Below are 24,424 nucleotides of genomic sequence, written 5' to 3'. Positions count from 1 at the left end.
CATCTATCTTGCTAGTGGAGCCATATGAACGACTTGTTGGGCCTTGATATCCTCGACCTACCGTTTTGGACAAGAGTCCTTTACGGATGTCATCTTCAATCCTTGTCCCTAGTACGGTTAAGTCCTTGAAAGTTTTGATATTTTGGTATCTCAAATGATTGGCATAGATGTGAAGGAAATGTAGATCTATATACATTATAACATACTCATATATGTCAAATTAATTTGTCATAAATTAAAACGGATCTTATGCATGCAAACATTAATAAAAGAGAAGAGAAATAATGTCCTTACATTCAATATTTCGGCTATATTGGGCACAAGAGAGATCACCTTTCTCTCTTGTTCTTGAGCTTATCCTTATGGAAGAACAAAGATCTAAGTACAAGATCTCTCCCCAAGCTTTATACCCAAGGCTTTCTCTTAATCTAATTAATATTATTGAATCTAGTATAATATTAATCTTGTAAAAATTGAACCAAAATAGTTGGTATTTTAACTCCTAAAACCGGGTAGGAGAAGGTATTTTGGAGTATTTTATCTCTCTAATTTTACACTCAAATGTTGAGAGGATATTATCTTTCTAACTCTAGCAAAAATAATGTAAATGAATGAATGAATAATTAGAGAGAAAAACTCTCTAATTACCTCCTCAAAAAACCGGTGGAGAGGAGCCCTTTTGGGGAGCCAATGCATGCCCATAGTGGTCTTCACAAGGTGAGTAGACTTGCATGGCTAGATTAGCTTTTTCATCATTATGTTTCTTATTAAAATATAAACATAATTTAAGCCTAATCACCCTCCATAATTTCGACCATTATACCTAATATGGAGTCCATATTATTTTTGTCAATTGTCTATATGTAACATGTCATATGTCACATATATATGTTATGTATTTTTAGCATATTAAAAATCAACGTATTAATAAAAATACGTCACATACAAAAATCGACTTAGTAATATCATAATTACTTGTGCCAAAATATTTTACCAATTTATAAATCACAACAGATTGTATTTATAACAATTCATTCAATTTCGATTGTTTCTTTAAACAATTTTATTTCATCCGAGTAATTATACAATTTGATTACTCAGACCGTATCTCATTTAATCATATTTCAATTTGATACGTAAATTATACTTCCAAAATCGTCCGTCAATTTTCAAGTAATTTAATTAACTCGCAACATTATACGATTAATTAAATAATCAATTAAGAGTATTGCCCTTTAGGTATGACCTAGGGGTCAACTCGATCACCACCGTCACACGACATAATGTCAAACCCTAGTCACCAATCATTACCGATATATGTTGACCAGGTTGACATAACAATATTACTTCCCAATTGTATTCTTAAAATGAGATTTAATAATGATATTTAAATCATGTAATCGCACTATTGTTGAGGACACATTTCCCAACAATCTCCCACTTGTCCTCGACAAGTGTGCGTCACCAATTCTCTTGTCCTATTACTATCTCCCACTCAATGCAAGGTGTCTTTCAGGTCGTACTTGCAAGTGATCATATCGAGAGTGGTTTCCTCGATCCGGAGAATAACTGATTGACCGGATTTATCCACTCGGATACCTTCCGAGCGTGGCCACGCATTTCGATTCATTACTCCTCGAGTGGCCCTGAGATATTGTTTTAACCCTGACAAGGGGATGGACAATTCCTATCGCACTCATTCCCTTCGACTAGCCACAGCCATCATAACCCAAAATATGCCCATTTGACCCCATTTACGAAGGTCGTAGTAACACAAATCAAAGTTAATCTGAAACTGAGCCATCTTAGGTGAATAGTCTTTAGTCAAAAGAATCGACTCATTTGAATACTATAGCAGCTCTCGCCACGACCAGGCTATATAAATTGCCAGAACTCTATAAGCGGTCATAAGGCCCGACAAAAAGTTCCTAACAGTCTGCCTATGTGATCGACTAGTCATCTCACATGACTCTATGGCACTTGAACTTGCCATCAATCGCATCACACTCTAGTCACTTCGAGACGTCACCTCATACAAGTGACTATGGGCGAATACCATGCTAATCCGTGTTCACTTTAACGGGGTTCAATTGTCTCTACAACCCGTTTGGATGTAACAAGGTATAAAAGGAGTTTTGAAAGAAAAACTCGAACGACAAATGCGATTATCACATATGAATAGTCAATGCCTGATTACTATTTCATATTCTATAATCTAATTTGATCTTGCATGTAGTTGTTAATTTCAATTCAATTGAAATGACATGACTCATCATGTTTAGCCTTTGAGAAGGCTTTGGTTAGTAGGTTTTATCAATTTCTTGTACCTTACTCAACCCTACTACATACTCGTTTTCCTTTGTAATGTATACATTTGTATCACAAAACTCTCTGAGTACATGTCGAGATCCAATCAAGACATAAGCCCTCTTAGCCTAAGAATAGCTCCCACTGTTTTCTCAGTGTGCGGGACTCATCCTCTTGCACATCTCATGATTGCAAGTGTACTCAATTTCCGTTATTAATATCTCTCATTGTTCTTTATTGCCTAGAACGATTCTAGAAAATCTACTTCTTAATTATCATAGCCACAATGGTATCTTAACCATCCTAATGTGTTTTGATTATGGTTTTGTCGGAAACCATGCGCAACCTCAATTGTCAATTGTCACTTGTGTAACACACTTACACAAAATTGCATCATAAACACTTTGCTTTACTTCCTTAATGCTACTGCATGCATTTAAGGGTAATCTTTATGGCATACTTTGCAAAGATTACTTAAATTCGATTTTGAAAACAATTCATCATACTCAAAGTATATGAAGTGTTGCACATCATTTCTTTTTAATTGATTCGGCAGCGGAAGCAAATGGAATCAATCAAATATGTTCAATTTAATTGAACTAGTCATGAATCTTATCAACATAAGACTTCTTACTGACGCTAATATCATGTGGATTTATCTGCATAAATCTAGATATTAAAGATGTATTATATTACTCCAAAAGTCTTAAATCATTCTCGATGATCAATATGTCATCCACATATCGGACTAATTAAAATTTCCGTAACTCCCACTAAACTCCATGTATAAACACAACTTCTCGACTTATCTTGAAGTGTTTTATCACATGATCCAAAAATGTTGATTCCAACTCATTGATGTCCTACTTAAGACCCTCTCTTAAGTTTCACATTATCTTAGGATTGCAAGAATCTTCAAAACTCAAGACATGTATTGAATACATTCCTTCTAATTGAAGAAGTGGGTTCTAGATTCACTTGCTATGTATTTCATAATAATGAAACACAATCCCTAAGAAGATCCAAATAGACTTAAGCATTTCAATTGGTGCAAAACCCTTTGCAACCAATCAAACCTTGAAATCTCTCTTTATTAGTGCAAAACCCTTTGTCACTAATCAAGCCTTTATTTCGGATTTTCATGGCTCTAAGCCTTGTATTGAGTTGTGACTTAAACACTCTTATGTAAGTCATATGTTCATTACTTTCCGAAAGTAATCAATCTTGAATCAAACAATTTCTTTGTAAGTTATAAGCTCTTTACTTTCTTAAAAGTAACATGAATTCATCATTTTTTTAACAAGTGACGAATTTTAACCTCCTAGGTTTTGAAGAAACAATGTCTTACACAAAACGTCTCATGTAGCCAAGAAAGACCAGTTTCTTGCGACATAACATCTTTGTGGCTCTTTGAATAATTTCTCCCACTCTGTCTTCTAAAAATAAACTTGTATTTTAGAAAGACAGCTTCATGAGCCGCAAACCCGTTGTACTCGTGAAAATTGAAAGGGAAAAATGAGCATTTGTTTCTTGTGAAAACTTACAACCATGGTACCCTTACCATTTCATATCTCATATGATTCGATTTAGTGGAAAAATAATTTAGACAAAAATGATAAAATCCCCAAAAGGATCAAGTAACTCAAAGTAACTTGATTGAAATCCAAACCATATCGAATAGCGTTTGATTTCTTATCTAATCACACATTATTCCATAATGCGTGCTAAGAGAGATTAACTTGTGATACTATATCACATTTCCTTTGGCTTATATCAAAGTCTTCACTTTGATAATCCCATCACGACTAAATCGTGATTCCTTGAACTCTTTGAAATTCTTCAAAGATTTCTCCTTTTACCTTATTAAGTGAACATATTAGCGTCAACTTAAATCGTTGGTAAAAGAAAATGATCAACCTATTTTGGATCGATGATTTACTATCTCGATCTCCTTTTCAACCAAAAGGCACGAGACATCTTGCTTTGAATACAAGATACGCATATACCATTAACAATCTAATGGTTTCAAGAGTACTCGATAACTCTTTGCATTCATCATTCCAAAATTTAAGGTTTAATCTTGGGTTACCAATTTGAGTCTTACATCATCTTCATGATATATCATTCTAGTTTGGTTTAGAATATAATCACCTTGATAATGGGCTTGCCATATATCAAATCGTGGTGTAAAGGGTCACAAAAGTGAAACCTCTTTTGTATCTTAACAAGTTTATATTCTTATTTAGAGTTTATGCACTTAATAGTCACAATTAAGTATAACTTTAAATCCAAAAACTAGATTGAGTACACAATTACTCTATCTCTCGACATTATTGTTGCTAGTCGTCATATTCTAATCATCCTATGTATCAAGTACAATGATGAAAACCTCCATTGGTTTCTAATATTGACGAAGTAGTACTAGCAAAATTTATGTTTAATCAAATAAACATTTAAAGAAGAAGGTCCCATTAGATGTCCCACAACTAACTTGTTGATTCTTCAATAATTTGGGGTAGTTTCCTTTCTTGTGTCTAACATTTAAGACAACGGAAACTTTATCGGTTGGGATTGATAGGTTTAGTATCGTCATTCCTCAATGACTTTACTTTTAACATTACCTTGTATCAATTCCATTATTATCTTTACTTCTTGAACCTCGTCCTCATCTTAACGGTTTAAGAGAATGCTCCCACTCATTTCAATGAGTCTTTGCTTTGAGAAGCAAAATTGAATTCATGAAGATTACTCTTCATTTGTTCGTTTTAGTCTTAAAACTTTCATTGAAGTGGTTGCGTTATTTTGGTCAATTACGAATTCTTGACAAAACTAATTACCAAAATAATTTATCGCTTCAAGGTACTTAATTCATTTAAGTATATGAAAAACAATCCATTGTAAGTAGATGTGTTAGTCAAGAATCAAAAACCTGTTTGATAATGAATAACTTTAATCTATACTCTTTACAAGAGATCCTTAGCAATGGTTCATTTGAGGTTTTAGAAGCAAATTCATATTTGTCTTTAGTTACGATGTTTTAATGGAGATTTGTATCAAAATCGAAATGATATCGTATATGAATTGTGGTAAAGAAATAGAACAATATAAAAAACGGAATAGTGGAAAACTTAACATTTATCGTTTTATTAATACTTGTAAACAAGTATAGCATTTACATAGTGACCTCTACCCAACTATGATAAATGATTCCAAGATCCAAATTCATATTAACTTGGGCACGGTGGGGCCGATACATCCCTTATCAATATAACTCGGTGGATTAACTCTTTAATCGATTCTACTTTTAGAACTCTTGGTCGATAAAAATACATTAACATTTATCTTTAGCCCAAAACACATCGACAAGGGCACGGTGGGGCCGATACATCCCTTATCAAATACTTTTGTTGAGTTCAATCCAAATTTCGAATAAATGTGTCCATGATCCAAACCCACATTAACTTGGGCACGGTGGGGCCGATACATCCCTCATCAACATGAATTCGGTGGATTAACATTCATCACCCACTTCCCCTACGTAACAAGGTTTGTACCCCGGTGTGGCCGAGCGCACTCCCTCACGAAATAGGTTTTCATGGTTTCTACTCTTTGGCAAGGCTAAGTCTCAATTGTTTATTTTAGCGAGAGGTCATGTCAATTTATTATCTATCACGTTTTAAGTGAACTAAAGCGGTGAACTACGATAATTTTAATTGACACGGTCGATAAACTCGATAAAAGAAAAGACAATGCATGTTTAGTTATGGCGATTTAGCGATGCATGTGACATAAAATAAAATGCAAGCATAAAGATAAATAAATCCTAGTATGGCCTTTCCTAAAATAGAAAAACTCTTTAACTATTACATATTCGGAAACCAACTCCATTGGTCCCTTGAACTTCGGTTGTGGCACGCATCTCGAGGTAACACCGTCTTTATGTATCGCCATTCTTGAAGAAATCCGTCTTTAGGAACTCCGGAATGAATAAAATTACATAATAAATTACATAATTCCTATTATACATTTGTAACTAAAATAAAATAAATCTATTAAATTACAAAACGGTGATACGAGATCACAATAAAATTACAACCGAATCGATATTCCCATGCAATTCGGGCAATACCAATTAAAATCTAAGGCCATACTAAGTAAAAATTACATAATTCAAAATTACATAAATTAAAATTATGACAATCATAAAGAAAAATGCAGCATTATAATATGTATGAACATGCTCAATTTTATGCTAAATCGCCTTTTAATTAGCCAATATCGCATATTACTCGGTTTTTACGGATTTGCGTGATTTCAACATTTTATAATCACAAAAATACATAAACTCATATTTATGCATAAGTTAATTACCCTAACCTCTTAGGACTCAAAATATAGTCTTCACTAATAATTTGACCATAATTAACTTTTATTTACAAAATTGTTCATAAATGGGCCAAAAATACAAAATTAAGCTATTAAACTTCAAATAAATCCAAAAATTCCAAATAAATTCAAAATTTGAAATTTAAATTCATGAACATTCTGGAAAAAATCCATGACACTCATAATGTTCAAAATCTTAGGTTAAAAATTTCGAAAATTTTCCGGAAAAACAATGTTGCGGTTTATCGATATTTAATAAAATAATCATAAAAACATGGAAAAATTATTTTCATTAACTTTTCAATTTTAGATCTGAAAAATATAATAAAATGCAACATTAGACGTTTTTCCTAAGTCATAGATTATATTTTATTAATTTTCACTAATAAAGTCACTATTTATGTCATTTTTCTTCAAAAATTCATAAATCATGCTAAAAGACTTCTTTATAGCCAATTATTTTACACACATCTTGTAAAATTGCATGTGACAACATATAAATTTTCTATGACCAGATTCGAAATTTAACTCATATTAACCTATTTTTCTCTTAAATCCGAATTTAATAATGAAAAATTCATTTTTCGAGCATAACAAGTGCAAAAATTATGAAAATTTACAGGTTATCTCAAAATAATATATGTAACAACATATCCAAAAACCAAGTGAAAATTCGAAGTATAGCTATTTTTAGACCAAAAATGACATTTTTACTCATAAAATCACATTTAAATGCCATTATTGTAAAATATGAACAATAAAAATCCGGAAAAATAACCCAAAAATCCTAAAACACTTTAGGACCAGAAATATTAACATGCATGTAATTATTTCGTGATATATCATAATAACACAAATTTTACAAGTTTTATTTTGTTATTCATATAACTCGGAAAAACTTTTAACCAATTTGCATGCAAACAACCGTGGCTCATGATACCGATTGAAGGAAATGTAGATCTATATACATTATAACATACTCATATATGTCAAATTAATTTGTCATAAATTAAAACGGATCTTATGCATGCAAACATTAATAAAAGAGAAGAGAAATAATGTCCTTACATTCAATATTTCGGCTATATTGGGCACAAGAGAGATCACCTTTCTCTCTTGTTCTTGAGCTTATCCTTATGGAAGAACAAAGATCTAAGTACAAGATCTCTCCCCAAGCTTTATACCCAAGGCTTTCTCTTAATCTAATTAATATTATTGAATCTAGTATAATATTAATCTTGTAAAAATTGAACCAAAATAGTTGGTATTTTAACTCCTAAAACCGGGTAGGAGAAGGTATTTTGGAGTATTTTATCTCTCTAATTTTACACTCAAATGTTGAGAGGATATTATCTTTCTAACTCTAGCAAAAATAATGTAAATGAATGAATGAATAATTAGAGAGAAAAACTCTCTAATTACCTCCTCAAAAAACCGGTGGAGAGGAGCCCTTTTGGGGAGCCAATGCATGCCCATAGTGGTCTTCACAAGGTGAGTAGACTTGCATGGCTAGATTAGCTTTTTCATCATTATGTTTCTTATTAAAATATAAACATAATTTAAGCCTAATCACCCTCCATAATTTCGACCATTATACCTAATATGGAGTCCATATTATTTTTGTCAATTGTCTATATGTAACATGTCATATGTCACATATATATGTTATGTATTTTTAACATATTAAAAATCAACGTATTAATAAAAATACGTCACATACAAAAATCGACTTAGTAATATCATAATTACTTGTGCCAAAATATTTTACCAATTTATAAATCACAACAGATTGTATTTATAACAATTCATTCAATTTCGATTGTTTCTTTAAACAATTTTATTTCATCCGAGTAATTATACAATTTGATTACTCAGACCGTATCTCATTTAATCATATTTCAATTTGATACGTAAATTATACTTCCAAAATCGTCCGTCAATTTTCAAGTAATTTAATTAACTCGCAACATTATACGATTAATTAAATAATCAATTAAGAGTATTGCCCTTTAGGTATGACCTAGGGGGTCAACTGATCACCACCGTCACACGACAGTAATGTCAAACCCTAGTCAGCCAATCATTACCGATATATGTTGACCAGTTGACAGTAACAATATTACTTCCCAATTGTATTCTTAAAATGAGATTTAATAATGATATTTAAATCATGTAATCGCACTATTGTTGAGGACACATTTCCCAACAAGATGGGTTTGAGATTGTCTACAAACTTCTCCACAAGGGTAGCCTCATCCGGGCGTTCAACTAGTTGGGTACTAGTCTTCCTCCACCTACTTAGGAAGTTGGTGAATCCTTCTTTGTCATTTTGGGTAAGAACCTCTAGAGTGCGCATGTTAACTTGGATCTCGGCATTATCCGCATATTGTTTAGAAAACTCGTTTGCGGCATCTTCCCAAGTAGCGACCTTCTTGTGTTCTAAGGAGTAGAACCATTGCTTCGGGATGGTGTCAAGAGATGAAGGAAAGATCCTTAAGAACATCTCGGGTTTGATGCCTTTGATAGACATGTAATCCTTGAAGGCACGGATGTGGTTCAAAGGGTTCTCGTGCCCCTTGAATTTAGGGATATCCGTCATATTGAAGTTGGTTGACAATTTGGAATTGACGACTTTATACTTGCGATTGTTCTCCCTATAAATGTCATCCCCTTTAAGGTACATCAATTGCTCCTCTAAGTATTGGAGTCTTTTCTAGGCTACAGTTAGTCCCATGGGAGGATTTTCATCCCTGGATTCATCCGCAGAGTCACCTATTACTTCACTTTCATGGGGAGGCAATCTTCCCTCTACGGCATAGATCCGTCCCTCGATGGTCTCAAGGCGATCATGGACTTGGTCTTGGGTAATTTGGATTTGGGCTAGCGCGGCTAGGATTTGATCATTACCATCTTGAAGTTGGTGGAGGTTTGTTTCGCTGGATCGAGGCATCTTGAAAACTGGATAAGAGATCGATGACGAATCAAAACACGATCGACCAATCTAACATACTTGCTAAAAGAAGAAATGTTTTGACTCGGTGAAGTGGGTGTGTGCCACTTGTGTTGAGTGAGCTTTGAAGAAAGACAAGGATTTTGAAAATATGTATCCCAGTCAACTATAGTGTAGTTGTAGGAGTAGACTCGAAGTGAGGTTTTGAAATGGGCATGTGACCCGGATTTTGACTCGATAAACGGACAGAGTTTCGACTGGGTTTTGCGCTAACCAATGGCCTCTTTTTTTTTCGAAATTTTGATTTAGAGAAGGATTTTGATTTTTTACAAAAATCGTCATGGTTCTGTTTAGAAATGATGATCACGTAAAGTACAAACATTCATACAAGCATTATAACGGGATGCTGAGTGAATTTAAAAGGGTTTTGGTTTAAAGGGTGGGTTGCCATACTGAACCATCAAAACCGAAGTCTGTGGAGAGGCTCGTACCAAACAAGAGGAAGTCCGATTCCTAGTCCATTTCCTCAAGTAGTGAAGGCCCTTGATACAAACAAGAGTAAGCATCATGGTATGGATGACGTCAATCGCTATCCATCTTTAGGCCCAAATAAGAATTAGGACCGTTTAGACGGGACGATTGGTCGAATGGGTTGGGTTGGGCCTAGAAAGGCCGAATGAAACGGTCTAGGAAGATCGAGTTATGAAAACCGACAATTGTCTTGTACAAATTATTCCCTAACCTTGTTCAAGTTTAACCCTTGGCTACACGTAAGTGTATTATCCCCAGCGGAGTCGCCAAACTGTGCACAGCGGGGGGCCCACGGGAGGGCTTGGGAGGAAGAGAACAAGCGTTTGCATTTTTGTTGGAGTCGCCACCAATTTTTATGGGAAATTGGAACCGTTCGAATACCTCGTGTCATGTCAAGACACAAAGTAGAGACATGAACACTAAGCAATCGTTACCCTTAGCATTCTATGTCTAGAATGACTCTCGTGGATGCCAATGAACACGGATGTTCACAGAGATCTGGAGTAAGAGGTGAGGGTACGTATTAGGAAGCTCTTTTGATCGAACACCTAATCCCGCCCGCCTCGATAGCGGCCTCTACTAATGATTAGGGAAGTTATTCATACTCGATATATCGTCGATTATTCGCATGCAATGCAACATCCAAGTTTTAATCCTAGCATGTGAAGAATTAGGCTAAGTCGGTTGACACGTAATTAGCAAACACTTGGGTCGAAGTAGGATTTAATATTCAATTACATGTGAAAACATACAAATGATACAATAAATATGACAAATACAATAAAGAAAATTACAATAATGAAAATTACAATAATTACAATGGATTAGGCGATTTATGTCGAAAATACCTTTAAAACGGATGATTTGAGAAAACGAATAAAAGAATGAATCAACGATCAAATCAGTAGGCGATAATACGATTAATAGTCAATTATACGTAAGCTAATTAATCTAGGACAAGCAACAACGGAGTTCAGAGGCAGAAATCAACCCGGAATAGGCGCAGTAGAGCTGCGTCCCTTGGAATAGGCGCAGCAGTTGCTGCGTCAATTGCTGATCTGAATTCTGGCTGTGAAGCCGGAATTGCGTGTTGTTAATACTCGTTGGTAAATTTAATGATTGATTAAATTATTTACTCGGATGAAAGTGATTAATAGGTTAATTACATGTGATTGAGGGGTCATAAAACAATAAAACACGGATGAGACGGATACAAACGAATTAATTACATGAACGAATGATGGATTAGTGACATGGGTGAATGAAATAAACTAAACAAGATGAATCAACGACAAATTAATGACGAATATGACAATAGACAGATGAAAATTTATCAAAGGTCGAATTCCAGAAACTCAATATGAACAAATTGAATTTCTACAACCCGGATTGAATTTAATGACGAAAACCCGCAAATATTGATTATAAGGGATTTAAGTCGGGTTTAATGGTGAATTAAACGTGTGAATGAACAATATTATACAGATGAAATTATAAGCTATTATGTCGAAGAATTAATGAACAAACAAATAAAAATCAAATAACGAACGAATTTACAGAGGACGAAGGAAGAAGAAAGGAAGCAGGAACTGCGGTAGCCTCACGAAGAGGCGCAGCAGGTACTGCGCTCCTTCGAAGAGGCGCAACAGTTGCTGCGTCCTTTCTCGACGGTTTGTCTTCTGGAAATCCGTAAAAAGGGTTTTAAAGTACGGTTTCAGAAATCGGTTTTAATTGGTATTTTCGACATAAACCTTACAATTGATGATACAAAAAGTAAATAACAATAAATAAAGGAAGATTTACACCTTCAGACTTACATGTTTGACGAAACGAGAAGGACTAAGATATCGATTAGTGATGCTCGACGCTAATGTAAAGAAAGTGCCCTCGTAAGAGCAAAACGATTAGATTAATTAAGTTGATTGATTGTGGAGTTGGTCAAATTGGTCGGTCATGCAAACGAAGCGGGTAATCAGAAGGATCCGAGCTTACATGGTCGAAAGTTCAAGAACGTAGACGCCAAAAAGTAAGAACAAAGGTCTAGAATGCAAAGGAAGAAGAGAAGGGCGGATACTCGCGTGAGAAATATGAGGAGCGAAGGCTCCTATTTATACTAATCACGTGAAGGAATTAGGGTTTCGGAGAGTCTTTGGAAGTGAATCTCAGAAAGATATGAAAAAGATACGAAAATTACGCAGAAAAGGACCTGGGAAGAGGCGCAACAGCCACTGCGTCTCTTGTAAGAGGCGCAGCACCTGCTGCGTCTGTTCCCAAGGAGTTTCCTCCTGCGGAAGAAAGATTTCCGTGTTTAAGTTATGGTAGGACGGAATAATTTGGTTTTCCTTAATATCTTGTGTGAATATTACGGGAAATTGTTTACCAAAGGATAAAGATTATGAAATATTTATAAAATATGGAATAGAAATATCCGGAACATTCCAGAACATTCTGACTCGGGATTTAACGGTTATCAGAAAATGAAGACGGTTTTAGGCCCGGGCTCCAAATATACTTTAATTACTGTCAAAACGACCGTATCGGCACGTAGATAACAACTAAGAGGTAGACATTAATATTTGAGCAATCACTTGACGATAGACTTACGAACTGTCACAAATCGTTCTGCGTAGCAAAAATGCGGCCCAATCATCACCGGGTGGTTTGCGAGAGGTGCAGAAATGAGGTATCTACAGTTTCAAAGGGTTTTCATGCCCCTTGAATTTAGGGATATCCGTCATGTTGAAGTTGGTTGGCAACTTGGAACTCACGGCTTCATATTTACGATTATTTTCCCTATAAATGTCATCACCATTGAGATACATCAATTGTTCCTCTAAGTATTGGAGTCGTTTCTCAGCTGTAATCATACCTATGGGAGGGTTTTCGTCCCCGAAGTTATTCACAAATTCATCAGACACTTCACTTTCTCGAGGAGGCATCCTCGTTTCGACGGCATATATTCGGCCCTCGATTGTGTCAAGGCGATCATACACTTGGTCTTGAGTGACTTGGAGACGAGCTAGTGCGGCTAGGATTTGATCATTACCATTCTGGTGTTGGTTGAAGTTCACGTCACTTGTTTCAGGCATCTTGGAAACTGGATAAGAGATCGACGACAAATCAAAACACGATCGACCATTCTAGCACACTTACTCGAAAAGAAATGTTTTGACTCCTGAAGTGGGAGTGTGCCACTTGTGTCAAGTGAGTTTTGAGGAAATGACAAAGTTTGAAAATGTTAGTCCTAGTCAACTTTAGTGTAGTTGTAGGAGTGGACTCGGAGTGAGGTTTTGAAATGGGTTTTGAGGCCCCAATTTTGACTCGACAATCGGGCAGAGTTTCAACTGGTTTTGCGCTAATATTAGGCCTATGTTTCGAAAATTTTACAATTTAAAAGGGATTTTGATTTTCCAAAAATCGTCATGGTTTTGTTTAGGAATGGTGATCACATATGGTACAAACATTATACAAGCATTATAACGGGATGCTGAGTGCATTTAGAAGGGCTTTCGCTTTAAAGGGTGGGTTGCCATACCGAACAATCAAACCCGAGGTCTGTGGAGAGGCTCGTACTAAACAAGAGTATGGCCGATTCCTAGTCCATTTCCTCAAGTAGTGAAAGTCCTTGATACAAACAAGAGTAACTACCATGGTATGGATGACGTCAATCGCTATCCATCCTTAGGCCGAAATAAGAATTAGGACCGTTTAGACGGTACGATTGGTCGAATGGGTTGGGTTGGGCCTAGGAAGGCCGAATGAAACGATCTAGGAAGACCGAGTTATGAAAACCGACAATTGTCTTACAAACTATTCCCTAACCTTGTTCAAGTTTCACCCTTTTGGCTACACGTAAGTGTATTATCCCCAGCGGAGTCGCCAAACTGTGGACGCGGGCCCACGGGGGCTAAAAGCGAAGCAAGCTTTTCACTCTCTTGGTTTGTTTGCATTTGTGGAGTCGCCACCAATTTATTGTGGAAAATTGGAAACCGTTCGAATAACTCGTGTCATGTCAAGAGACAAAGTAATGACATGAACACTAAGCACTCGTCACCCTTAGCATTCTATGTCTAGAATGACTCTCGTGGATGCCAATCAACTTGGATGTTCACAGAGATCTGGAGTAAGGGGTGAGGGTACGTATTAGGAAGCTCTTTTGATCGAACACCTAATCCCGCCCGCCTCAATAGCGGCCTCTACTAATGATTAGGGAAATTGTCTATACTCGATATATTGTCGATTATATGCATGCAATGCAACATCCAATAAATTAATCCTAGCATGTGAGAATTAACTAAGTCGGTAGACACATAATTTAACATACAATTAATGTCGAGGTAGAGATTTAGGTTAATTGCATGTGGAAGCATACAAGCAATACAATAAAAGAAATAAAATAATAATACAATAATGGAAAATTACAATAATTACATCGGATTTAATGATTTATGTCGAAAATACATTTAAAATGGATGATTTTAGAAAATAAAGAATAAATAAATAAACGAACAGATATTAGGCGATAATACGAGTAATTGTTAATTAAACACGTAATTAATAAACTAGGTCAAAGCAAAAACGGGAATTCAGAGACAGAAATCAACCGGGAACAGGCGCAACAGAGCTGCGTCCCTTGGAAGAGGCGCGAAAGTCGCTGCGTCTATTCCTGGCTTGAGTTCTGGCTGTGAAGCCGGAACCGCAACTCGTTAATGTTCATTGGTGAATTTAATTCTTGATTAATGGATAATTGACTCGGATGAAAGTGATTAGCATATTATTTACATGTGAATGGGGTCATAAAAACGATAAAACATGGATAAAAACAAATTAGAACGAATTATTATAAGATTTATAGGATTATTAATTACAAATTAACAAACTAAGACAAATTAATTAGGCTGAACAAGTTATTAATGATGAATTAATGATGGTGACGGTAAATAACAGATACAAATATATCAAAGATGAATTCCAGAGATTCAATATGGGTTAATCTAACCTCTAAAACCGAATTAATTTCAATGACATAAACCCACAAATATGAATTATAAGGGATTTAAGTCGGGATTTTGAAAGATGAATTAATTATGAAGAATTATGAATAAATTACAGGTTAAAATTATCATATTTAAATTGCTATGCTAATGAAACAATGAACAATTGATAACAAAGCGAAAAACAAAAGGACGAACAAAAGACGAAGGAAGAAGAAAGGAAGCAGGAACTGCGGCAGCCTCACGAAGAGGCGCAGCAGTTGCTGCGTCCATTCTTGACGGTTGTCTTCTGATAATCCGTAAAAAGGGTTTTTAAACAAGGTTTTACAAATCGGTTTTAAGAATCTTTTCGACATAAATCTTACAATATTAATTACGATAATAAATAAGAATAATAAAATAAGGATTATACACCCTCAGACTTACATGTTTGACGAAACGAGATGAACTAAGTTAACGTTTAGTGATGCTCGACTCGAATGTAGATGAAATTGCCCTCTAGGAGAAAAACGAATAAGGTTGATTAAGTTGATTGATGTGAAGTTGGTCAAATTGGTCGGTCATGCAAAACGAGGCTGGTACTCAGAAAGATCCGAGCTTACGTGGTCGAAAATTCAAGCACGTAGACGCCAAAAAGCAAGAGCGTGGTCTAGAATGCAAAGGGAGAAGAGAAGGGCGGACACTCGCGTGAGAAATATGTGAGACCGAATGTCTCTATTTATACTAATCACACGGAGGAAGTAGGGTTTTCGGAGAAACTTTGGAAGTGAATCTCGAAAAGATACGGAAAATACGCAGGAAAGGACTGAGGAAGAGGCGCAGCACTTGCTGCGTCCTTTCCTCAGTGGTTTCCTCCTGCGGAAGAAAGATTTCCGCGTTTCTATTATGGAATAGCGGATTAATCTCGTTTCCTTAATATTTTGTGTGAATATTACGAGAGATATTTTACCAAAGATCAAAAGATTGGAAAATATGGAATAGAAATATCCGGAACATTCCAGAACATTCTGACTCGGTTATTAGAGAATGAAGACGGTTTTTGACCCGGACTCCAAATGTACTCCAATTACTGCCAAAACGACCGTATCGACACGTAGATGACAATTAAGAGGTAGAGACAAGTGTTTGAGCGATCACTTGACGATAAACTTACGAACTGTGACAAATCATTCCGTATACAAAACTTGCGGCCTAATCATCACTGGGTGGTTTGCGGGAGGTGCAGAAATGAGGTATCTACACCTATATAAAGGAAGTCGGGATTAGGTTAAAAAAATCTTATCACACTTTTTATACGCTTAATACTCTCTTTACTTCTCTTAATTACCGCTGCTACGCCGGATTCGCTCTTTTGTAATCTCTCTTTCTCTTAACCTTAATCTAATCTTTTGCTTTCTTTAATTATTGCTCTTCTTTATAGTAAAACTAGCGCTGAAACTAGTGCAAATTATTTCTCAAATGTGGAGTTAAATGGGTAAAAATGAAAGAAAGGCGACATATAAGCACCTCCCTGCATGTGACACCAACCACTAACCCGAATGTATGTAGGCAAAAAGCAATTGAATTTCATATACGTGCAAACTAATAAACATGCTATGCAAGGATTATACTACTCACAATCCTACATGAACTGGTCATAAATGACACCAGTTATAAGGCTCTAATATCTTAGAATATATAAGTAGTTTGCCAAAATTTTCAGGTCAAGTCTATTTGTTCAGCTGTATTTTAACATAAACTCGTAGATTATGCAAAAGACAAAGCTAAAAGATATTAATTTTTACAAGGCTTAAGCAAAAGGACAAAAAGTAGTGCAATTTCATCATCGAAATACACCGTTCCGACTCAACCTATATGCTAAAATAAACGTGAAATTTTTTGATTGGTATCAAATTTTGGCGCCGTTGTCGGGGAGGCAGCTACTTTATTTATTTGTTTATTTTTGACTGTCTTTAGCCTCAAGGGATTTATTCCTTGAGGCAGTTCTAATCTTTTTCCTTAATGTTGTTTTGATAGGCCCTACAGGTCCTACCTAGACAGTTCTAGGTAAAAGATCATCAAAGGGAAGGCTTGAGTACCTTTGATCTTACACCTATGTTCCATCCGATGGCTCGACATGTGGTCTATTGTTAGAGATGTGGTGCTGCGAGGCACAATGCTGTTATCTGTCTAGTACGGAACGACGAAGTCTATGCATTTAGGTAGTGTAGGCAAGCCAGTCATTCCTTCACATATGTTCCACCACATCCCTTTATCTGGCCCCCGCAACAACAAACCCTTCCTCCCGTTAAAGAGAATGAAGAGGTTATTTAATTGAAATCCTTGGTGAAGGCGCTTGCACTTCTAGTGCAAGAATCTGACAAAGCTAGGGAAGCTTGTGTCAAGCTATTTGAATCTCAAATAGCTCAATTAGCTACCGAGATGGACTATAGGCATTCAGAGGAGGTACTTGCTATTTGTACCGAGAGCGGTCCTTCCTATGAAGGACCTAAGCTGCCTATTGATGATGAAGATTTGTATGACTCGGAAATTGAAGAAGCTATTGAAAACGAAGCATTTCTTAAGCACCTCACTAAGGTTCAGCATCAAACACTCAATCGAACGGCCCACCTTGTTCGATCGAGTGAATTCTATGAGGAGGAATTCGATCGAGCAGAACTTACCACTCAATCAAACGGTTTGTATGAGGAAGACCTCGATCGAACACCCCACACTGTTCGATCGAGTAATGCTGAGGAAGAGGACCTCGATCGAACACCCTACCTTATTCGATCTACTGAGTTGTATGAAGAAACTCCTCGATCGAGCACTATTCTTGCTCGATCGAGTGCTCTGACCATGAACACTGTTGATTCATCATTCTCGCCTATTTCGGATGACGATACGAATGAAGACAATGGTTATGGTGAATCCCCCATTTGGAAAGCCGAGTGACTGTTCCTAGCGCGGGGAATGAGAAGGTAGCTGAGTCAGTGACTGTTCCTAGCGCGGTAGAGGTAATATACTCTTTTGCCAATGATTCCGACGTTAGGAGCGACCAACCTGAGGTAGATATTGATAATTTCTTTATTATTGGTATTAATGGTACACTATCTCATATGACCCCTGCTTTTTATTTTGATGCTCGACTCCCTCCCGGTTGGACAAATAAGATAATAATTTTTCACCATATCTGTCATAGGAAATTCGTTAGGCTTAAACGGTTGTACATATCAATTTCATATGTTATTATTATATTATGGTGCTACTTACATTTTTGTGTAGCGCATTCACAGTTGTTTGATCTGCTGCTCCGTGCTTTGAGCTATTTTGACTTGGGTCAATTAGAATGGCGGTTGAAGAAAAGAGAAGGTCGAGCTGGGACCTGTTTGAAACTAGCACTTACGGGGAGGCAACCCGGAGTTTAGATTTCTTTTGAGTAGTTTTTTGAAACATTTCAGTATTTGTTGAACAAGTAATAATTGGTCACTACGACCATAGACTGCGAACAATATCGGCTGGGTTTTTGGTCGTTTTTATGGTTGCTATTTGAGTCTTTGCAGGTGCTTCACTGTCGCCTAGGAGTACCGCAATAGGGAGCCCTTGATCGAGCTATTTTCTGTTCGATCGAGTGCCCACTCCCTCGATCGATTGCTTATCCTCTTCAATCGAGCATCCACAGAAATAGACATCTCGATCGAGTAACTCTTTTTCCTCGATCGAACACTTCGGCAGCTGATTTTACTCGATCGAGTAGTCTATCTTTTCGATCGAAGTACCACGAGTAGGCTTGTTTTGTATTGTTTCCAATGACGCCACTGTGAAGCTGTTTGTGACCTCCCATGTTGTTGGCTGGTTTGGGGAGGTCCCTTGTTCGTGTGTTCTTGTGAGTTTTCCGCAGTCTCTCTCTCCTTTTTAGTTTGCATTTCTTTTCCCTATTTTTGGGTACAATGAGGGCATTGTACGGTTTGGTTTGGGGAGGTTATGCATCCATATCTGTGTCTGCATGTTGTTTTTATTGCATTTTTGTTATCACGTTTAATTTCTGTATGCATTGTTGTTTATTTTTATAAAAATCAAAATCTCAAAAAATTAAAAAATTTGATACAAATAAAAAAATTGCACGTTTATTTTAGCATATAGGTTGAATCGGAACGGTGTATTTCGATGATGAAATTGCACTACTTTTTGTCCTTTTGCTTAAGCCTTGTAAAAATTAATATCTTTTAGCTTTGTCTTTTGCATAATCTACGAGTTTATGTTAAAATACAGCTGAACAAATAGACTTGGCCTGAAAATTTTGGCAAAATACTTATATATTCTAAGATACTAGAGCCTTATAACTGGTGTCATTTATGACCAGTACATGTAGGATTGTGAGTAGTATACTTCTTGTAACATGTTCATTAGTTTGCACGTACATGAAATTCAATTGCTTTTTGCCTACATACATTCGGGTTAGTGGTTGGTGTCACATGCAGGGAGGTGCTTACATTTCCCCTTTCTTCCATTTTTACCCATTTAACTCCACATTTAGCCAAATTTGCCTATTGACCCTTGACTACATCCAAATTTAGCCTGCCTTTCAAGCTAGTTTAGTGTATGCTTATGCGGTATTTTGTATTGTTTTGGAGTTGGTAATTTATGAAAGAAGGAAGGATGGTGTGTTGAAAAAAATATGAAAAAGTTGAAAATGGAAAAAAAAAGAAAGAAAAAAACGTGAAGAAGAAAAGAAAAAAGAAAAAAAAAAGAAGGAGAAAAGAAAGAAGAAGAAAAAATGATGAAAAGATTTGTTTGTTAATGGTTTTTGCTCCTATATTCTTATTCTATATCTTATGAGGAGTACTACTTTGGTTTAGTGAGCTTGTGTGAAAAATGAAGGGCACTTGTGCTTATTTCTAATGGTGAAGAATCGGATTTGTTTAAGTATGGTTTCGTTAGGTAGCTAGCTTGACTATTACCTCACAATTCCATAAATGTTTTGCCTTTTTCTTACCCATTGCCTCACTTTGCCATATTTTTGTAAGCCCTCGGCTGTGACATATCTTGTTTGGTTGGAATGTGTGTACGGTAGTTAGAATTGTCTATCATATTAGCTGCATGCATGTTTATGTCGGTCGTAGTTCAGGTGAGCGACTATTTTTCTCCTTCTCTTACACTGATATGCTTACCCTTTTCTTCATGAGAGAAGAATAACCCGAGAAAGTCCATTATCAGAGGTCTTGCAAGGTCGACTGTTCAGCTTTATTATAAACATCTTACAACTCGTTTGCATTTGATAGTTTTTTGCTATAAGTGTTAGTTTGCTGCATTAAATCGGTTTGAGTGGACAATTTGTAGCTAGCTCTGAGTTTTCTTTTCTGTTCCACTAGTTTTGCATATAGTTTGCTTGGGGACAAGCAAAGGTTTGGCTTGGAGAGATTTGATGCGTGCATTTTATATAGGTATTTTGTACTTCATTTGCACGCATTCCAATGCATATTTAGTAGTGTTTCGCTACAAATGCCCCCCGAATAGTCTAATTTGGTTTGTCTTGTATTATTTGCAGGTATGAACCGGAAAGGAGCATAATCAAGCTTAAAACATGTCCATATGCATGCATTTACGAGATGAGTTGAGTCGGAGCTTGGAAACTACTAATTGTGATGCGCAAAGAAGTAAGATAGCTAGGCGAGCAAACGAAGAACTTCAAATTACTAGTGCCTAATTTGAAGAGCTATATCTCGAGTTCTACAACTTATTTTCATGTGATTCCAACTAGATTCATCTTATCCTCTTAGCTTTCCAACGCCACCGGAAACGCTCTGTTTGCCCAAGTAACGAAGATATGGCGGCCGTTTGAAGTTTAGTGCGCGAAGCAGGAATTGTGCGCTGGATAGTACTCGATCGAGTACTATCTTGTTCGATCGAGTGGTTAATATCCTCGATCGAATGTCCTTTTTCTGATAGTGTTCGATCGAGTACCTAATGTCCTCGATCGAGAGGTTTTTGCTAGCAGTTACTCGATCGAGGAGTTCTAAAGTCCTCGATCGAGTAGTTTGCTATGTGACGTGAGTTTTTCTGGCGTAAACTTATTTTCGTGATATTTTAATTATGTTTTAGGTTAAAATAAATATCTCTCCTATAAATAGGAGAGACTTAATTAGGTTTAGGGAGTTCTCTTTTCTCCTTTCTCTGTTGAACGGTGCTTTTGCCTTCCTTTTGCTGGATCTTAAACTTCTGTAATTCCCTTACTCCCTTTATTTAATTTAATTCCCTTGCATATTTCTATATCATGTTTGTCCTTTTATCTATTGTTATTGCTTTACCTATTACTATGTTTAGCTAATCCCTTAATGCTAGGATTAGGGGAGTCATGGTAGTATAGCAATGATGCGATAGTTGGTTTAGGAGATTTTATGTGAGAATGGTTTCATTAACAATTTAATTATAATCGTTTGGTTGAATGCATACAACTGAATTAGTTAATTTGGTTAAGTTCAATCCTAGATCGGAAGATTGGAATGAATAGACCTGTTATGAGCAATAGACTACACTAGTGAGGGTCGAAGCTAAGCTAGTTGTATTTTAGGGCGGATAGCGAATCGAAAGGACCTTTCCTTTACCCTTCTCACATTAGATCGATTGACCTACCTTTAGCTGATTTGTGTAATACCATGATAGGCCGACATCCTGGCATCTCTCTCTTTGTTTTCTCTTTACCCTTGTTCTTATTAGTTTAGTTTATTCATACTCAAACCCCCAAATTGTGACCGTAGACAGACTAGAATAAACAAGTAGATAGTGACCGCCTCCCTATGGAGATTGACCCTGTTGGAATATGTGTCCTCCGACAATAATGCGATCACAACTGTCGATCATGATGATCACATGTTTAAGTCTCATTTTAAGAATACATGTGGGAAGTAGTATTTTACTGTCAACTAGTCCACACATATCGGTAATGATTGGCTGACTAGAGTTTGACATTACTGTCGTGCGACGGTGGTGATCAGTTGATCCCCTTAGGTCATACCTAAAGGGTAACACTCTTAATTGATTATTTAACTGATCGTATGACGATACGGGTTAATTAAATTACTTAAAATTGACGGACGATTTTGGAAGTAATATTTACGTATCTCATTATAATTTGATTAAATAAGATACGGTCTAAGTGATCGAATTGTTTTATTACTTAGATGAAATTATTGTTTACGGAAACAATTGAATTTGAATGAATAATTTATTATAAATACAAGATGTTGTGATTTATAATTGGTAAATCATTTTGGTACAAGTAATTATGATTACTAAGTCGATTTTGTACATGACGTATTTTTATTAATACGTTGTTTTTTTAATATGTTAAAAATGCATGACAATTTTACATGACTTGTGACATGTGACAAATTGATAAATTGACAAAGATAAAATGGAATCCATTTTATCTTTTTTTTTTTTTGGTAAAAGGTAAGTATATTAATATTAACAAAAGTACATCATCCAGGGGTATTACATACACTGTGAACACAAACGCAAAACAAAAGATTACAGACTCAAAGATGCTATCTTATCAAGCCAACACTTATCTCTACTCTGAACTATCTGCTGATTCATGGCCCAAAATCTGATGGACATATCTCGCAAAACTTGCTTGACTAGCAACTCTGGATGGATAACCTGGTCAAAAAGCCGAGCTCTATTTCTGGCCAACCAAATAGAATGGACCAGCTTAATGTGACAGCTGGTGACAAACTTCCTGACCAGCACACTAAGTCTTCTTCCACATCTATACCACTGAGTAAGCTTCCTGGGATCAAAGTGAATACCAAGATATGACTGCAAAAGGTAAACACATCTAGTGCTAAAAGGGCAATCAAAGAAAAGGTGAAGATGACTCTCATCAGCTCCTGCACAAATGTAACAACTCAGACCCTGAGGACACCCCATTCTATTCATTCTATCACGGGTAAACAGCCTATTTTGAATCATTGCCCAGTAAATAAAGGAAGTTTTAGGAATATTCATGTTATTCCAACAAACCCTCCACCAGTGAACTTGAGAAAGGGAAGGTCTGAGCCACCTATACCCCTCTTGCACACTGTAATCTGTTATGGTACCATTCCACTTGTCATTAACATAAGCTGACCTGAAAATACCCATGAGATAGGCAATTTTCTTCCAAGTCCAGCTACAATCAGTTGGGGGAGTGTAAATAGTCCAATGAGTCCCTTTCATATACACATGATTTATCCATTTTACCCACAGATGGTCTTTCTTATTTGCAATCCACCAAACATACTTCCCCAGGATGGCTTTGTTCCAAACTTTAGTAGCTTTAATACCTAAGTCACCCTCAGATTTAGACCTGCAGCATTGATCCCAGTGGATAGCAGTTGCTCTTAGGTATAGGTTAGTGCCACCCCATAAGAAGTTTCTACAGATAGCATCAATCTTGCTCATTATACAGTTGGGAATGAGGAAAATATTCGACCAGTAAGAGTGAAGGGATTGAAGAACAGAGGTGACCAAAGTCAGCCTTCCAGTATAGGATAAGTGTTTGGCCCCCGAAGCTCTTATCCTAGCCACAATTTTATCAATAAGTTTCCTTCCTTCATTCCTAGTCAATTTTTTTACAGGAGATAGGAACACCCAAATATTTGAAAGGCAGGGAGCCCTTCACAAACCCAGAAACTTGTAGTATATCTTGCTGAGTATTATGTTGCACCCCATTGAAGTATATTTCAGATTTATCCTTGTTAAGCTGAAGGCCAGAAGCAGCAGAAAAAGTGGCAAATGCTCTTAAAATCCACATAATAGAAGGAGCATTCCCTTTTGCAAATAAGAGGAGATCATCAGCATTTCAGATGAGAGCAGAGGGGATGAAATCTGAAGTCACTCTGTTGCCCCACAACAGTAAGTATCCTTGAAAGGTACTCCATGCACAGAGTGAACAGGAGGGGGGATAAGGGATCCCCCTGCCTAAGCCCTCTTTTCCCAGGGAAAAATCCAAAAGTGTTACCCTTCAAGGATAAGGAATAGGTAGGAGTAGAGACACAAGAAATAGTCCAATGGACAAACTGATCAGGGAACTTCAATGCTTTAAGCATTTGATGTAAAAAGTCCCATTCAACACTATCATATGCTTTTTTGAGGTCAATTTTGACAAGACATCGAGGGGAAGCTGATTTCCTATTGTAAAGTCTAACAATGTCCTGACAAAAAAGAATATTCTCCACTATACTCCTTCCTTTCACAAACCCTCCTTGATTTTCACTCACAATGTCAGGGAGGA

At 36.4% G+C, this 24,424-nt stretch overlaps 2 protein-coding genes across 2 annotated transcripts in view; one reads left to right on the top strand and one right to left on the bottom strand.

The window, feature by feature from the left end:
• LOC141640417 (uncharacterized) overlaps positions 1–18,575 on the top strand; it is a 39,546-nt gene extending 20,971 nt beyond the window's left edge. Inside the window, exons 4-5 of the mRNA XM_074449221.1 lie at positions 17,500–17,745; positions 18,444–18,575. Of these exons, the coding sequence (XP_074305322.1) occupies positions 17,500–17,745; positions 18,444–18,575 (378 nt within the window). The remainder of the gene's footprint in view (positions 1–17,499; positions 17,746–18,443) is intronic.
• A 4,102-nt stretch (positions 18,576–22,677) lies between these two features.
• On the bottom strand, positions 22,678–23,944 carry LOC141640416 (uncharacterized). Its single transcript, XM_074449219.1, has 2 exons — positions 23,817–23,944; positions 22,678–23,749 (listed from the first exon to the last, which is right to left on the bottom strand). The coding sequence occupies exons 1-2, from the start codon at positions 23,942–23,944 to the stop codon at positions 22,678–22,680; spliced, it is 1,200 nt and encodes a 399-aa protein (XP_074305320.1).
• Positions 23,945–24,424: the final 480 nt, after the last annotated feature.

The sequence above is a fragment of the Silene latifolia genome, unplaced genomic scaffold (assembly GCF_048544455.1).
Source record: "Silene latifolia isolate original U9 population unplaced genomic scaffold, ASM4854445v1 scaffold_79, whole genome shotgun sequence".
In the NCBI taxonomy this organism is placed as follows: domain Eukaryota; kingdom Viridiplantae; phylum Streptophyta; class Magnoliopsida; order Caryophyllales; family Caryophyllaceae; genus Silene; species Silene latifolia.
This window is presented reverse-complemented; position numbering and strand designations above follow the sequence as displayed.